Source organism: Polypterus senegalus, chromosome 11, assembly GCF_016835505.1.
Source record: "Polypterus senegalus isolate Bchr_013 chromosome 11, ASM1683550v1, whole genome shotgun sequence".
Lineage (NCBI taxonomy): Eukaryota > Metazoa > Chordata > Cladistia > Polypteriformes > Polypteridae > Polypterus > Polypterus senegalus.
Genome location: NC_053164.1, coordinates 117734896 through 117751864, shown reverse-complemented (window position 1 = coordinate 117751864; position 16969 = coordinate 117734896). Strand labels below are relative to the sequence as shown.

The 16969-nt window shown below is 39.7% G+C and overlaps 1 protein-coding gene across 1 annotated transcript in view; it reads right to left on the bottom strand.

Annotated features, from left to right (window-relative positions):
- LOC120539480 (docking protein 2) overlaps positions 1-16969 on the bottom strand; it is a 125187-nt gene that overhangs the window by 98483 nt on the left and 9735 nt on the right. Inside the window, exons 2-3 of the mRNA XM_039769574.1 lie at positions 15172-15477; positions 3817-3931 (exon numbers count right to left, since the gene is read on the bottom strand). Of these exons, the coding sequence (XP_039625508.1) occupies positions 3817-3931; positions 15172-15477 (421 nt within the window). The remainder of the gene's footprint in view (positions 1-3816; positions 3932-15171; positions 15478-16969) is intronic.

The following is a 16969-nucleotide window of genomic DNA, read 5'->3' as shown; positions in this document are numbered from 1 at the left end:
TTTTTCGATGGGTACTGTCCCTATTTCATCTATTCTCCAAGCATATATTTACTGTTATTGTTAATGTGTGTCTTTCAGGGGAAAATACTGACTAGTTTACATTAACATAACTGCTAATAGAGGGTCATTGCTGAACAAAAGTGAGTAAAACTGGTTTACAACACTAAAAAGTTTGAGAACCACAGCTATAGAGGTTCATCACATGAAGTAAATGCTTGTTCAGAAAGGAAACCTATAATGTTCTTTCTAAATGATTCAAGATTACATCTTGCAGCCTCGTGAAGCCTTCCAAAAACTGAGGATCAACAGTTATAACAGTAATCATATATGTATGATTGTAAAGGTGTAGTTTGTGGTATATTAAAATAATATTGTATCCCAAATAGGGCAAAAATCACACTGGAATTAGTAAAGAAAATCAGATTTTTTCCTTTACATTTAGTTCAGCCAGGAGTAATGCTGCCAAACTCTTGCCTATACACTATAAACCTTTATAGTTTAAGTGACTACGCACGGCCACCCATCACCCCCTCCCTTATTTGAAAGAGTCTTTCCATTTCACAGACCCTTCTGCTCAGTATGCTCACTTTAAACCAATAAGGCCTTAGGGTGGGATCTGCTCCAGGCCATAAATGGCTGGATATGAAAGACGAACATCAGAATATAACACTTCATCATAGCAGCCATCTTATACCTGGCAGTTCACCTCCTACTCTTGAACTATTTAACGGAAACAGCAGACAAAAGAGGAAAATGGCACATCTCCCTTTCACCACATCCTTTTGGCATTAAAGAAGCTAATTTATTGAAATTTACAGTATAGTATAGCAGTGTCTTCAAGATGCCCCCTTAAATGATATGGTAAGCGCACATCATTACGTAACAGATTACCAAAGCTCTCTTGTTAAAGAGCCACATTGGAATGGAAATACGACCGAGAGGTGATATTCTGCTAACATCATTCTAAATTGCCTCTAGCTTATATGGCTTTTGATTACAAAGCAGTTGACCAAGACTGTCAGATCCACTAAAATAAAACCTTGTAGCCTCAGGTTTTCAGGTCAGCATTTGCTCATTTCATCACTTAAAACTAATTTTCCACAAATTCATTTTTAAGTGTAATGCTTTTTATCTTACAAAGTGAAACTGCTTTTTTTGAGTCTGTCATTATTTTTTGGATATACTTTACATGGCAATAAGCAGTAGGACAACACGAATTCCCAAAAAGTAAAATATCCCTGAGAACATATTAAATATTTAACATGTTATCAAAGTGTTTATTCTACTAATAAACAAATACACATAACTAACTGGTGAAAAACATTTTAAAAACTGTTCCATAAAGTTTCGCTTAACTGCAAGGCATTAAACACTTTATTCTGATGAGTGTGTGTCACCCAGTCAGATTACCACATGCACTTCAGTAGCCTTGTGATGATAAAACCATGTGCTGAGTTAAATATTTTGACACAGGGTGCCCTCCTCACCAGCATCATAAATAGTTCAGAGGTAGCGGCGAGTTCACAGGAGTCATTTTTGTTTATTAGACTGCTATCACACTCAAGAAATGAAAGCAAAACCATTTGTGGCTCGCCCCTGCTTGGAAAATCCTACTTGCTAATTAAAGGCTTAGGTGGCCTATAAAGTACGCAAAATCTTCTTCTACACATCCAACTTCAACTTTGCCCCAGAGTGGTGGGCCCTGAGTCTACCCACAAGTATTTCCTCTACTTTTTTTCTTTCATATTCTCTGTATAGCCCAAAAATCACACAAGGAATGCCCCAATCGGCTTTAACAGGCCCTCTCCAGCTTTCATTCCCTAAGAAGACAAGAAAAAACTCCCCTTGTAGGGAAAAGCTGGAAGAAATCTTAGGAAAGGTAACTTGCCATGTAGATTGGGCTGCAGTGGGGGTCAAAAAATGGAATGAATATGCAAAACAGAACACAATTAATCCTCTTCACAGAGCTAGATGGGTAATCTGTCATTGCCACTTCAGAAATACAACACCATAGTCCAAACTACATTGTTCTTTCACAGCGAATTCTAATTAAAGCACAACTTTTTTGGACAAATCAGTAAAATAAATGCCAATGTATTTGTTTCCTAACTTACTTACTCCAGTTCACGCAATGAATGGATGGTGTAAGAATGCTTCAGGGTGCTGTTGCCGTGTGAAACCCAACAGGCAGACATAGACACAGGGTAAAAGCATTAAGAAGATCCTTTAACTATTCTTCTTCCTCCAAAGTGCCTTTTAAGCACCACAGCCACTATATACAAATAACAAATCAATACAATTTTCTCCTCCACACTTCCCAGCAAGGCGGCACGGTGGCGCAGTGGGCAGCACTGCTGCCTTGCAGTTAGAAGATCCGGGTTCGCTTCCTGGGTCCTCCCTGTGTGGAGTTTGCAGGTTCTCCCTGTGTCTGAGTGGGTTTCCTTCGGGTGCTCTGGTTTGCTCCCAAAGTCCAAAGACATGCAGGTTAGGTGCATTGGCGATCCTAAATGGTGCTTGGTGTGTGGGTGTGTGCGCCCTGTGGTGGGCTGGCACCTTGCCTGGGGTTTGTTTCCTGCCTTGCACCCTGTGCTGGTTGGGATTGGCTCTAGCAGACCCCCATGAAAGGCTCACTTGCTGGGTCTCCACCAGTCCTTTATATGGGGTCAGATGGAGAATCAGAAGCTTTTAATCAGCCTGGAAGTACTATGGGGCTTCCATCCTAATGACTTCCAAGCACTTCTGGGCTGTAAGGGAAGCATTACTCCCCAGTTCCTTTCATAGCTCCCCCTGGTGGCACCCACGGCACCCAACAGGGCTGAGAAATCAGATTCCAAGTTCCAGGATGACCTGTGGGAATCCAGGGCACCACTACACTCCAGGGGAGCTGCCATCTAGCGTTTTGGAGGCGTCCCAGCGGGAATAAGCAGCCGGCCGTCCGCCACAATGGATAGACTTAAGCCATTTAGTGAAGAGCTGGAGCCCATCAAGTCAGCAACAGCCACAAGGCAGGATTTAGCCCTGAAGAGGACACCAATCTGTTTCAGGGCAAACCATCACATGCTATGACCAGTAAAGAATTTCAGTCTAGCACTCTTTTAGTGCTAACCACTGTGCCTTCTATTAAACAGAAACAATGATTATTTATAATTTTTTTTCCTCTGGCTTAACAATGTCAGCACTCCAACCTTAGTGAACTTGCAGACCTAACCTCTCACTTTCTGTTTTTAGTGCATACTTAGTTTATGGTTACTTATCACACAAATTAGAGAACAACAACAACATCATTTAAAATTGTCGGCTGCGCTCATTGATCTAATTTACATAATTAAAAAAATACTAAACAATACTAAAGTTTCAGAAGCAACAAATTAACAATAATTTAGTTCACATCTGCATTATCTACAAATTCCCTGTTTTTCTCTGGGAGCTCTGATTTCCAAAGTCATGCTGATTTAGTGCCTAATGATTCTCAACTGACACTGTAGGGGTAAATGAGAGTGTGAATACGTGAGGGTTCTTTACACAAGACTGACTACCCACTCCTATGACCGGGATAAGCAGCACAAAAAAAAAGAACAGATCTGTAAAAACAGCATGTAAAGCATCTCAGCAGAATCACAGTGTGATTGTTAGAAGGATTCCTGTACTCTGCTTTCTATCAAAAATCCCTTTTCTCAACATCCATACACTAAGAAAAATCCTGTCTGCAGTGAACGTTAGTAAAAGATATTGTATTTGGAAAAGTTGTTGAACATCAGAGTGTAAACTTTGCTCTTCTCGAAACATTCAAGGACATATCCAAAAATCTTTACTTACCAGTTGCTCTTGAACTGTATAATGAGTTCTCTTCCATTGCGACAGTGGAAGTACCTTTGACAGGCCGATGGATACTGTTCTTCTTCACAGGTCCTTGGCTTTCATTCCACTTCATCTGACAATGAAAAATTACATATCAGCATTTGCTTATGACATTGCCCACCTAGCTACTTTTAATATAGTCAAGCTGAGTTGCACCAGAGACAGGAAGGCGAGTCCAATAAAATAGTGTTGAAAAGGCAGAAAGAGTCTCCAGACTTTATTTAAAAATGCGAGTTTTTCTTTAGCGTACAAGGACACTGCACACGCAAAGCGTCGTGGCACTCATCCTGCTTTAGCTCACTTCTTAAGGTTAAAAGAACATAAAGCCTTTCTCATCAAGCAGGTTCAAGGCTGGAAAGCATCAGTTGGGTCAGATGCATTCTGAAGAAGAGAGGACAGGAGAGAAGCAAAAACACAAGTAAAGGCTCGGCTTTAAATGTTTTAAGCATCGTGCGACAAGCATGTTACGTAGTATGGCTGATCCTGCACAGGGCTTCTTAGAAGTATGTTTGTTTCTCATTGAAATTCTATTTACCGTAACAGAGTCTCTGTGTGCAGCTGCTGGAGACAAATGACAGGAATGAGCAGCAGCCACTATCTCAGTCACATTACCTTCAAATTGATACACATATTCTAAAATTCACTTTAATATAGCTAGACAAGAACATAACCTACACAAGCAAGATGAGCCCTTTTCTTCCATCAAGCTCCTTTGGTTATTAGCTAATAATTATGTTTTCCCAATGTCACAATTCAAAAAGTTTTTAAAAGGTTTCTGCTTCAGCTGCTTTATATGACTTGGTAGTTGGTTCCAGATTCCCAGAACCAGTTGTATGAATAAGATCTTCCTGGCGTTCGTCTTAAATTTACTTCCTCTTTCATTTCCGTTGGTGTTCTCAAGTGCTTGATTCTTTAACTGTGTAAATGCTGCAGGATCAATTATATCAATTATTTTAGGAATTTTGAAGACCTTTCTTAAGTCCCCATACAACCTTCTTCGCTCAAGATTTCTTCTTTTTCTTTCAGCTGCTCCCATTAGGGGTTGCCACAGCAGATCAACTTTGTCTATAGCCTTCTTCATTAAAGACTAAAGATGTTTAATTCCCCTAGCCTGTCAGAGAAGGATAGGCTCCAAGTTCCAGGTTGTTCTTGGTTGCCCTTCTAAAATAAATTTAAACCCAGTTGTTTCATATCATTTTTGTATTTACTGGAGCCCCCAGTAATTTTCCAAACTCAAAACATGAGAATTTAGCTTTAAACACTTTGCCATAACTAATTCTGTTACATTCACTTTTAGAATACTGTGAGGGGTGAATTCAACCAAAGACCAGCGAATGACTGGGGACTAGTGATGAGTGAACCCCAATGAATTTGCTTTGCCTCAAGTGTGGCAAAAATTGTGTATATGTTTGGGAACTTCTCCGGATATAGCAAAATGCTGTAAAATCAGTTGTTAAGGATGAACTGAACGAGTTTTGAGTAGATTATAATGGTGCAATGGTCTTTTAAGTGTTCTCGGTGGCTAGGGAAACATCTGCCAACTATGCTGCACTGATGATTGTGGCCAAAATGTGACTTGAGCTGTAAAACAGCAGTGCTGATCACTCCACCACTGTGCTTCCATGAGGTAAAACTAACAGAATTAAATATCAGAACAGAAAAATTTCTTGCAGGCAGAAAGCATGAATTCATTAACACTTGTACCATCACAGATTGTTCATCTCCCTCGGACTGAAAAGTGCAATTTGTTCTTTTCCCCTGATGCTTTTTTTGTTCACTTCCACTGCGAACAAATAAGTGCAAAACTAAAGCATGTAGATTCTTCACCCCTTCCTGTTTGCATCAACTGCAGAGCACTCTGGGTAATACAATTACACTGTGTGATTCTGAGCAAGTCACTTCACCTGCCTTTGGTCCAATTGGAAAAAGAAAAGAAATGTAACCAATTTTATCTCAAATGTTGTAAATCGCTTTGGATAAAGGTGTCGAATAAATAAATAAATGTAGTGTAGGCTCAGTATTACACACATACATGTCCATACAAAATGATTTTATGACACACATATACTGGCAGATTTCCAGTTTCTTTCTGTATGCACATTTTGTGCTTAAATGCATTCTCACATTTTCCACTAATTGTCAGCACACTACTACTGTGGGTGTATTGTCTCATCCAACATTAGCTGCTACAGTGCTATGATATGTTGGCCATTATGGGGTATTGCAAAAAAATACTGTATATCTAAGCCAGCCACATGGCAAATTTCCAAGAAAATATTCAGTGAATAAGGCCACCAGCAAACACAGCATATTTGCTACAAAAATGCTTTGACGAATGTTGCCAATTAACTCTACTGGTGAACTGTCTGGGGTTGATTCAAGCCTTCTGACCAATGCAGAAATTAATCAAAAACTACACGTCTGGCTCACCCTCTTCTGAAAAATTATACCTCATACATGATTACCCTCAATACAAGTAGTGTGAAGTATCACATAGTCAAAACAGCACAACAGTTATCCTAATTTATACAATTTTGTTGATGTACATCGTTGGCTGGACTTAAAAAGCAAACTCAGTGTCGTAACATTTTATAATATTCTCAAACTCGCTTCATCCAATTTAGTGTCATGGGATTTATCATCAAGGTGGGTTTGTATTTGTGCGAGTATCTAAATGGAGGTTTAAGAAGGTAAATTTAAAGATCTGTTGGATAAACCTGCAGGGGTGTACATTTAAAGAAGACATGAATGTACAGTATATGATGCCACATTTCTCATGTGCGAGAGAAAATAGGCATCTTGAGCAATTTAATTTTACTCAAAGCAATAGTTTAGTTACCTGACTAACTATTGAGTTTGAATTGGTTGGCCCTTAACAAAGACACCATTGTTTGTTTTCCTCAAACCAAACCACATCCCACTGGCTACTCTGGTCATTTTCTCCCTTCAGCAAGTAATTCTCTGCCCCTTGGACCTTTTCTGATTTTAGTTTTCTTTTTTTGGTTGTTTTTTCTTTTGCAAAGCATCTAATAATGTTGTAAAAACCAACACTTCAACCAAGACTACAGAGACTTATAGTCATATGAAAAAGTTTGGGAACCCCTCTCAGCTTGCATAATAATTTACTCTACTTTCAACAAAAAAGATAATAGTGGTATGTCTTTCATTCCCTAGGAACATCTGAGTACTGAGTAGCAAAGATTTTTAGTGAAACAGTATTTAGTTGTATGAAATTAAATCAAATGTGAAAAACTGGCTGTGCAAAAATTTGGGTCCCCTTGTAATTTTCCTGATTTGAATGCATGTAACTGCTCAATACTGATGACTTGCAACACCAAATTGGTTGGATTAGCTCATTAAGCCTTGAACTTCATAGACAGGTGTTTCCAATCATGAGAAAAGGTATTTAAGGTGGTCAATTGCAAGTTGTGCTTCCCTTTGACTCTCCTCTGAAGAGTGACAGCATGGGATCCTCAAAGCAATTCTCAAAAGATCTGAAAACAAAGATTGTTCAGTGTCATGATTTAGAAAAAGGCTACAAAAAGCTGTCTGAGAGGTTTAAACTGTCAGTTTCAACTGTAAGGAATGTAATCAGGAAATAGAAGGCCACAGGCACAGTTGCTGTTTAAACTCAGGTCTGTCAGGCCAAGAAAAATACAGGAGCGGCATATGTGCAGGATTGTGAGAATGGTTACAGACAACCCACAGATCACCTCCAAAGACCTGCAAGAACATCTTGCTGCAGATGGTGTATCGGTACATCATTCTGCAATTCAGCGCAATTTGCACAAAGAACATCTGCATAGTAGTGTGATGAGAAAGAAACTCTTTCTACATTTACACCACAAACAGAGTCGCTTGTTGTATGCAAATGCTCATTTAGACGAACCAGATTCATTTTGGAACAAAGTGCTTTGGACCGATGAGACAAAAATTGAGTTACTTGGTCATAACAAAAAGCGTTTTTTGCATGGCAGAACACCACATTTCAAGAAAAACACCTGCTACCTACTGTCAAATTTGGTGCAGGTTCCATCATGCTGTGGGGCTGTGTGGCTAGTTCAGGGACTGGGGCCCTTGTTAAAGTCAAGGGTCGGATAAATTCAACCCAATATCAATAAATTCTTCATGGATATAATGTTCAAGCATCAGTCACAAAGTTGAAGTTACACAGGGGTTGGATATTCCAACAAGACAATGACCCAAAACACAGTTTGAAATCTACAAAGGCATTCATGCAGAGGGAGAAGTACAATGTTCTGGAATGGCCGTCACAGTCCCCTGACTTGAATATCATCGAAAATCTATGGGATGATTTGAAGCAGGCTGTCCATGCTTGGCAGCCATCAAATTTAACTGAACTGGAGAGATTTTGTTTGGAAGAATGGTCAAAAATACCTCCATCCAGAATCCAGACACTCATGAAAAGCTATAGGAGGTGTCTGGAGGCTGTTATATTTGCAAAAGGAGGCTCAACTAAGTATTGATGTAATATCTCTGTTGCAGTGCCCACATTTATGCACCTGTCTAATTTTATTATGATGCATATTGCATATTTTCTGTTAATCCAATAAACTTTATGTCACTACTGAAATACTACTGTTTCCATAAGGCACGTCATATATTAAAAGGAAGTTGCTACTTTGAAAGCTTAGCCAATTCTTTTTTCGGCTGCGCCTGTTAGGGGTCGCCACAGTGGATCATCTTCTTCCGTATCTTTCTGTCCCCTATATCTTGTTCTGTTACACCCATCACCTGCATGTCCTCTCTCACCACATCCATAAACCTTCGCTTAGGCCTTCCTCTTTTCCTCTTCCCTGGCAGCTCTATCCTTAGCATCATTCTCCCAATATACCCAGCATCTCTCCTCTGAACATGTCCAAACCAACACAATCTCGCCTCTCTGACTTTGTCTCCCAACCGTCCAACTTGAGTTGACCCTCTAATGTACTCATTTCTAATCCTATCCATCCTCGTCACACCCAGTTCAAATCTTAGCATCTTTAACTCTGCCACCTCCAGCTCTGTCTCCTGCTTTCTGGTCAGTGCCACAGTTTCCAACACATACTGTATAACATCGCTGGTCTCACTACCGTCCTGTAGACCTTCCCTTTCACTCTTGCTGATACCCGTCTGTCACAAATTACTCCTGACACTATTCTCCACCCATTCCACCCTGCCTGCACTTACTTTTTCACCTCTCACCCACAATCACCATTACTCTGTACTGTTGATCCCAAATATTTAAACTCATCCACCTTCGCCAACTCTACTCCTTGCATCCTCACCATTCCACTGACTTCCCTCTCATTTACACACATGTATTCTGGCTTGTTCCTACTGACCTTCATTCATCTCCTCTCTAGAGCATATCTACACCTCTCCAGGGTCTCCTCCACCCGCTCCCTACTATTGCAACAGATCACGTCATTAGCAAACATCATAGTCCACGGGGACTTCTGTCTAATTTCGTCTTTCAACCTGTATCTTTACCATTGCAAATAAGAAACGGTTCAGAGCTGATCCCTGATGTACTGTAATCCAACTTGATGTACAACCTCCAACTTGAATGCATCTGTCACTCCTACCGCAGGCCTCACCCACTGTCACACTTCCCTCGTACATATCCTGTACAACTCTTATGTACTTCTCTGCCACTCCCGACTTCCTCATACAATACCACAGCTCCTCTTGAGGCACCCTGTCATATGCTTTCTCCAGGTCCACAAGGACACAATGCAACTCCTTCTGGCCTTCTCTAAACTTCTCCGTCAACATCCTCAGAGCAAACATTGCATCTGTGGTGCTCTTTCTTGGGATGAAACCATACTGCTGCTCACTAATCATCACCTCACTTCTTAACCTAGCTTCCACTACTCTTTCCGATAACTTCAAGCTGTGGCTCATCAACTTTATTCCTCTATAGTTACTACAGTCCGAAACATTCCCCTTATTCTTAAATATCGGCACCAGTACACTTCTTCACTCCTCAGGCATCCTCTCACTTTCCAAGATTCCATTAAACAATCTGGTTAAAAACTCCACTGCCATCTCTTCTAGATACCTCCATGCTTCCATAGGCATGTCATCTGGACCATCTGCCTTTCCATTTTTCATCCTCTTCATAGCTGTCCTTACTTCCTCCTTGCTAATCTGTTGCACTTCCTGATTCACTATCTCCACATCATCCAGCCTCTTCTCTCTTGTTCTCTTCATTCATCAGCCTCCCAAAGTACTCTTTCCACCTGCTCAACACACTCTCCTTGCTTGTGAGTACATTTCCATCTTTATCCTTTATCACCCTAACCTACTGCACATCTTTCCCATCTCTGTTCCTCTGTCTAGCCAATCGGTACAGGTCCTTTTCTCCTTCATTAGTGTCCAACCTCTCATACAACTCATCAAATTCCTTTTCTTTAGCCTTCGCCACCTCTCTCTTCACCTTGCGCCTTATCTCCTTGTACTCTTGTCTATTTTCTGCATCTCTCTGATTATCCCACTTCTTCTTTGCCACCCTCTTCCTCTGTATACTATCCTGTACTTCCCTATTCCACCACCAGGTTTCCTTTTCCTCCGTCCTCTTTCCAGATGTCACACCAAGCACCCTTCTTGCTGTCACCCTTACAACATCTGCAGTAGTTTCCCAGCTGTTTGGTAACTCTTCACTGCCACCCAGTGCCTGTCTCACCCTCTCCCTAAACTCAACCTTGCAATCTTCCTTTTTCAACTTCCACCATTTGATCCTTGGCTCTGCCCTCACTCTCTTCCTCTTCTTCATCTCCAACGTCATCCTTCAGACCAACATCCTATGCAGCTTAACTACGCTTTCCCCTGCCACCACTTTGCAGTCTTCAGTCTCCAGATCAGCTCTTCTGCATAGGATGTAATCTACCTGTGTGCATCTTCCTCCACTCTTGTACGTAATCCTATGTTCCTCCTTCTTCTTAAAATACGTATTCACCACAGCCATGTCCATCCTTTTGGCTAAATCTACTGTCCTCTGACCTTCTTCATTCCTCTCCCTGACACCATATCTACCCATCACCTCCTTGTCTCCATTGTTCCCTTCACCAACATGACCATTGCCCTTCCATTTAGTCTCTTGCACGCACAATATATCAACCTTCCTTCTGTCCATCATATATGCTAACACTCTCGCCTTACCATTCATACTGTCAGCATTCAAAGTTCCTATCCTCAATTCCACTCTCTTTACTTTCCTCCTCTCTTCCTGCCTTCTTCTCCTTCTTCTTCGGCCAACAGTAGCCCAATTTCCGCCAGCACCCTGTTGGCTAACAGTGCTGGTGGCGATCGTTGTTAAACCGGGGCTCGACTAATCCGGTATGGAAATTTGTATTGTTGCCTGCATATTGATTTGGCAAAATTGTACACCGGATGCCCTTCCTTGACATAACCCTCCCCATTTATCCGGGCTTGGGACCGGCACGAAGAAACACATTGGTTTGTGCAGCCCCTGTGGCTGGGTTTTTGAAAGTTGAGCCAGTGATAAGCAAAAACCCAAAGAATTAAGAGGGGTTCCCAAACTTTTTCATATGACTGTATTTACTGGAAAGTCTTGCTGTCTGTAGCTAAAATGACAAATCTCCTAATGTTCTTTCATCTCTGCTTTGCTGCAGCTAATTAATGTAGTTAGGCAAAATTCTTAGGTGTTCATCACAGCCAAAATTGTCACTATATGCATTTAAGCCACAGGCACACAGGTCATTTACTTTTTTCACTGAACATTTTTCCAACAAGTTGGAGTTATTAACCTATTAAGCTAGCTGTATGGCAAAAATTAGGCACAACACAGGCTAAAATCAATTACAGGTAGGTGGGATTTTTACTAGGACAAATGTACCGATTGCCTTAATATGGCTTAATTGAAGGATTAAGTGTGATTTTAAAATGATGTATAACATATTAACCCAACTAATATCCTCCCACCTAGGGCCTCAGAGTGACAGAAATGTTCTGGCATGCTCCTGTAACACTACAAGACCATCTGAAATTCATTTGCAGATATAATAAAATGAATTCAGTCTCAGTTTGAAGTGTCCTAAAATGTATTTTCTATTCTTTTAAATAAATTCTGTGACATCTTGAAAAATAAAGAACTTCCTGTTCTTGTCAAAGTGTCTACACATCAACAGGAAGTTTTTCATGACACTGTTGAAGTAAACTGAGCTATCGAAAAACCTGAACTCTTTTTAGCATATTTCAAATTCCTTTTATTTAGATTATGCCACAGAAACAAAAAAACAAGTTTATACACTATGTTTCTCCTAATGTTTCACTGGTATTCGGAAATGTAGCCAAAAAGTAGTTTTTAAAGCAGCACCTTAATACTTTCTGATTAATACAATTTATAAAGGGACAGCAACATTTCAACCAAATTTCTTTTTCTTAAAATCTTCTCAAAATTTCTTATCTTGAGTCTTTACTGTAGTAATATGCCATTGTTCTTTCTACCATTTTTGGATAAAGTGCAGTTTCTCAAAAATATATTCTTGTAGTTTATAGTATGGCAAAAAAAAAATCAGGTGTATCTGGGAGTGTCACTTGGACAAATTAAAAAATGTCATCAAAACCAGGGATCTTCACTCATGGTCCTGGAGAGCCGCAGTGGCTGCAGGTTTTCATTCTCATCAGAAGATAATCCTTGCTGATAATGAAACTTGGTATTAAACTATTTTGCTTGTTAGTGCTTTCATTCATCCAAGAGAACTTTAAATTACATCATACAGTTTACTTTTCTGAGAACATTATCCATTTGCACTTTCTCATTTATTTCTAAACATTTTATTACCACATATACTGTACTTCCCAATGCACATTCAACATTAAAAATGGAACCAAGTTTTCTGAAGAGCTGGTGGTTTCATTGCTGTTTGCATATTATTATTAACTGTGGCTGAATATGAAAACAAAAACATTAAAAACTAATGCAGCTACTTAAAACTAAACTAGACAATTAAGGGTTCTGAATCACAGCAGGAGAGTTAACTAAAATAAGTCTATTGGTTCAGCACCAAATAATGGGTTCATTGGTTGAGGTGAAAACCTGAAGCCGCTGAACCTCTTCAGGACCGTGAGTGAGGACCCCTGCTCAAAGCAAAGAATGTTTTTAGTCTTGAGATGGGAAGTGTGATGGGGCAAAACCTCACTGGCAGCATCAAGTAATGCCAAGTGTCAGTGCTGTGTGGACTGAATGCACTTTCAGGAGTTGTTGGCACCCCATCTCAAGAGCCTAACGTTGGTTCCTGAAATGAAAAAAAGTTGAACCAGGAGACAGGATAGTGGAGAATCACTCCATTGGGATAGTCTTGCAAAGCATGCAATCATAAGAGTGCAAGTCTAGAAACAAAAACAACAGAGACATGACAAGCTCCCCAAAAATTCCCGATGGATGTACTATGATATTAGATCAATGTAAAATAAAGGATTATTTTTCCTTGTTTTTTTTAAATCCACAATTAATGTAAATTGTGTGTTTATCCTGTGACTGGCCAGAGATGCTTTCTGCCTGCATCTGTTATTTGGTGAGATAGATTCCAGCTGCCCCACAACCCTGCCCTGAAAAAGCAGAAGATGTTTGGATGAATGAATACTATAATATTGTTAACGGTATTTGTTAATTTGATGTTTTAAATGAGTTAATGTAAGTGAGATTTAGTTTTAATGATGAATTTAGATTACAAACAGTTTACCATGTTTGGCATTGGGTGTGATGTAAATAAGCAGGGGGAGAGTTGACACTAAAAATTTCCATTTTTCGTTATGGTTTGTCTGCCACCGCTTCCCCCCAAACTCTCAAAACTGAAATGTCAAACTCTACCCATGATGGCACCCTGGCCACTTCTGTTTCCTGTTGTCAGTGTCTGTTGAATTGCAGCTCTAGTCATGCTTCACTTATTTAATGGGAGGGACCCTGGAAATAAAAGTCAGAGCCTAACTAGAGGTCTCTACTGTAACACTGTGTAGTACTTTTTACCTTTTCTTGGGAAACTTTGTCAGCACTAAATCACTAACCGCTAGAGAGACACAACTATTCCATATACAATAAACTCAATGTTACAGAAAGGACACTCATGGGGATCCCCTGCTTTATATCACTAGTCCCTCTGTTCATGTGATTGCAATGTGTTTAATGTTGCTTAACAACTGAGAAAAGTAGGAGGAGCCAGTTTTTAACTGTATACAAGAGGAGGAGTCAAGGGTGAAACCCAAGACTAGAGAAAGAGAGTGAGCTATGGTGGTGGGTGTTGAAGAGGCAGCTTTATTATACTTTGAAGTGGGAAAGTGGCTGAGCCGCCCTACTCGACCTTAAGGGTTTATATCTAGTGTTTTTTTTTTTTTTTCATTGTGTGTAGTGTTCCCTATTTAGTGTCATTCTGGGTGTGGATGCCATTATAAGAACTTCCCTTCCTGTTCTTAATGAAAGATCTCCAAAAGGGCCCAAACTCTGTCAAACCCTGTCATAGTATTAAATTGGCTAGAAAAAAATGAATGGATAGTCATGGAATTGAGGTCCTTCTTGCTTTTTTATATTTTGAGTCCTATGTCATCTTTAAAATCTCAATACTTCCTAACTTCATTACTTTATATTCCACCTATCAATTTTATGAACCTGCCAATCCCAGCAGTACTGAGACCAAGACATGAACCAACTCACTAATACATCTACATACACCAATACTGGACTATAGTTTAGAACTGCCAAGATGTCTACCCTGTACATCTCTGTGATGCAGAAGGAAAACCTTAGTAGAAGAACACACACAGATCAGACTGAAAACTGAGCCCTAGAAATGTGAGTCAGCAGCCCAGCTACTAAGGTTCTGTGCCGGTGTATTAGTTTATCTTATTTATTTATTACTTTACTATCAAAGTGTCATAGTAGTACTGATGCCTAGGGCTCGAGTTTAATTCCTCATCTAGAAAATGTCATTGTCATTTTGGTGAGATCTCTCTGTGTCTGCTTGCATTTTTCAGTGCCTGCATAAATTTTCTCTAAAGTGCCCTTGTGTATGGGTGTGTTTGGGAGTGTAATTTCAAGATGGACTGGCATTCCATCCAAGATTTCTTCTTGCCTTGAACTTTAAAGTACTGGGATCTGACTCTCCATTATCACATAATAGACAAAACAGCCGTAGAACTAAAAGCATGGATTAGCTCTAAATGAGGCCTTTAAACTTTGTGTTCACTTTTAAATAGTTTAATTCAAACTGTATTTTTTTATAAAAGTTAAGTCTATTCAGGTTACGCTAGAGAAACAAACAAGAGGTAGAAGTGCAAACCGTATGAACACACTGGAAAAGCCAACTCGCAGAGGGTCTGGACCCAGTCTTCCATTTCTGAGCCCTCAGCAGCAAACACGTAGAGCTTCTCAGTTGTTTCCACCAGGAATGGTATTGACTCCTTTGGACAGCCATCCATCTCGATGTCCGTTACACGAATGCAGTCATTTAATTTGATGACTTTTTTATTGTCCAGTTTTTTCAGCATTTTCTCAGATTTCTCTGAAATGTTCACCCCATCTTTAAATTCTAGGATTTCAATCCTGGCAATGGAACAGATGCTTTCTCCGTACACAACACACCAAGTTTTTTTCCATTTCTGTGAAGAAAAAAATAACAGACAAATAAACACAAGCTTAAAATGTGCACAACAGATCCAATCACTTACCCACTCATTCATTTATTTTTCAAACCTGCTTACTTCAAGTTTTGCAGTCTTGTGCGACTGAGCACTATTCCAGCAGGCATGGAGGTGCTGGAATGGACTGGACTCCAATATGGAGTACGCTCATAAACACACACTCAGTCCCTCACTCATTCAGGGACAATTTAACATTCATGGCTTTAGGGATTTTGAAGGGGAAAACCCAGAATACCGGATGGAAAAAATCATTGAAACAAAGGGAAAATATTTAAATTTCACATGGACAGTGACCAGTCATGGACTTAAACCCAGATTGCTCAATAGCATTTACCATTATACCATCCCCATTTTCCTTTTTAAGAAACCCAGTGATGAATGTTAATTAATTTTAATTTTTAATTCTACAAAAAATAAACATCAACTTGTGCTTTGTAGTCTCTGCCATATATAATAATATAAAGAAAATCAATTAAAATTTGCTAAGCATATACCAATTAATGCATATTTGTTATATACTAGAGTTTTAAGTAAAGTAAATTACGATAGAAAAGTCCTTTTCATGATACCTTCATAAATACATTTGGAGTGTTGCAGGATGCTATGACCATTTATCATGAGTAGATTATTGAATATGTTTTGACCTTCTTCATCACTATTTGGTATGGTAATCTCTCTGATGAGGGCAGGAAGCAGCTAAAGAGAGCGGCATGTACCACTTACTAAATCAGTGGTTGCTTACTTCCTACTGTACTTTCGTTTAACGTTTGCAGAGTGCCATCAAGCCACCAAGATCTTTTCACACGTTTTCTGTCTTAAGTCAATCAACACTACAGCTATGAGATTTCATAAAACTAATTATGCACAGTTATGTCTGTAAGAGGCATCAACATTAAAATCTTGACCTTAAGTGCTGTGTATTAATCAATATGTCTTCATGTAGTTGTGTGTGGCTGATTGTGGGTCACTGAAGAATGACAATTACTACTATCCTTATAGCCTGCAGAGCAGTGTGCCGCTCCATAAAGTACAGTTAGCTGCATGTACCAAAGTAGTTTTGCAGATCTCGATGTATTTATCTATACAAGTCCAAATATCCAAAAATGGAAAAAACAGGTGAGAAGTTATCTGTGTGCAGTGTGTTAATCAAAATGTCTTCATGTAGTTGTGTGTGACTGATTGTGAGTTGCTGAGGCATGACAGTTACTGTTATCCTTATGGTGTATCTGCCAAGCACACATTGATCAGAATAACCCACTGGTTGGAACAGAGTGTAGCATAAAGCCTTGGCGTAGGCTTTCCCGGTAGAAACATTGACTCAAAGGCCTGCCTGTGCAGCTCTATAAAGTACAGTTAGCTGTGTGTACCAAAGTAGTTTTGTAGAACCACATATAGATCCAGATGAAACAACTCATATCTACAGTATTTATAGAAGTCCAAAATATGGAAA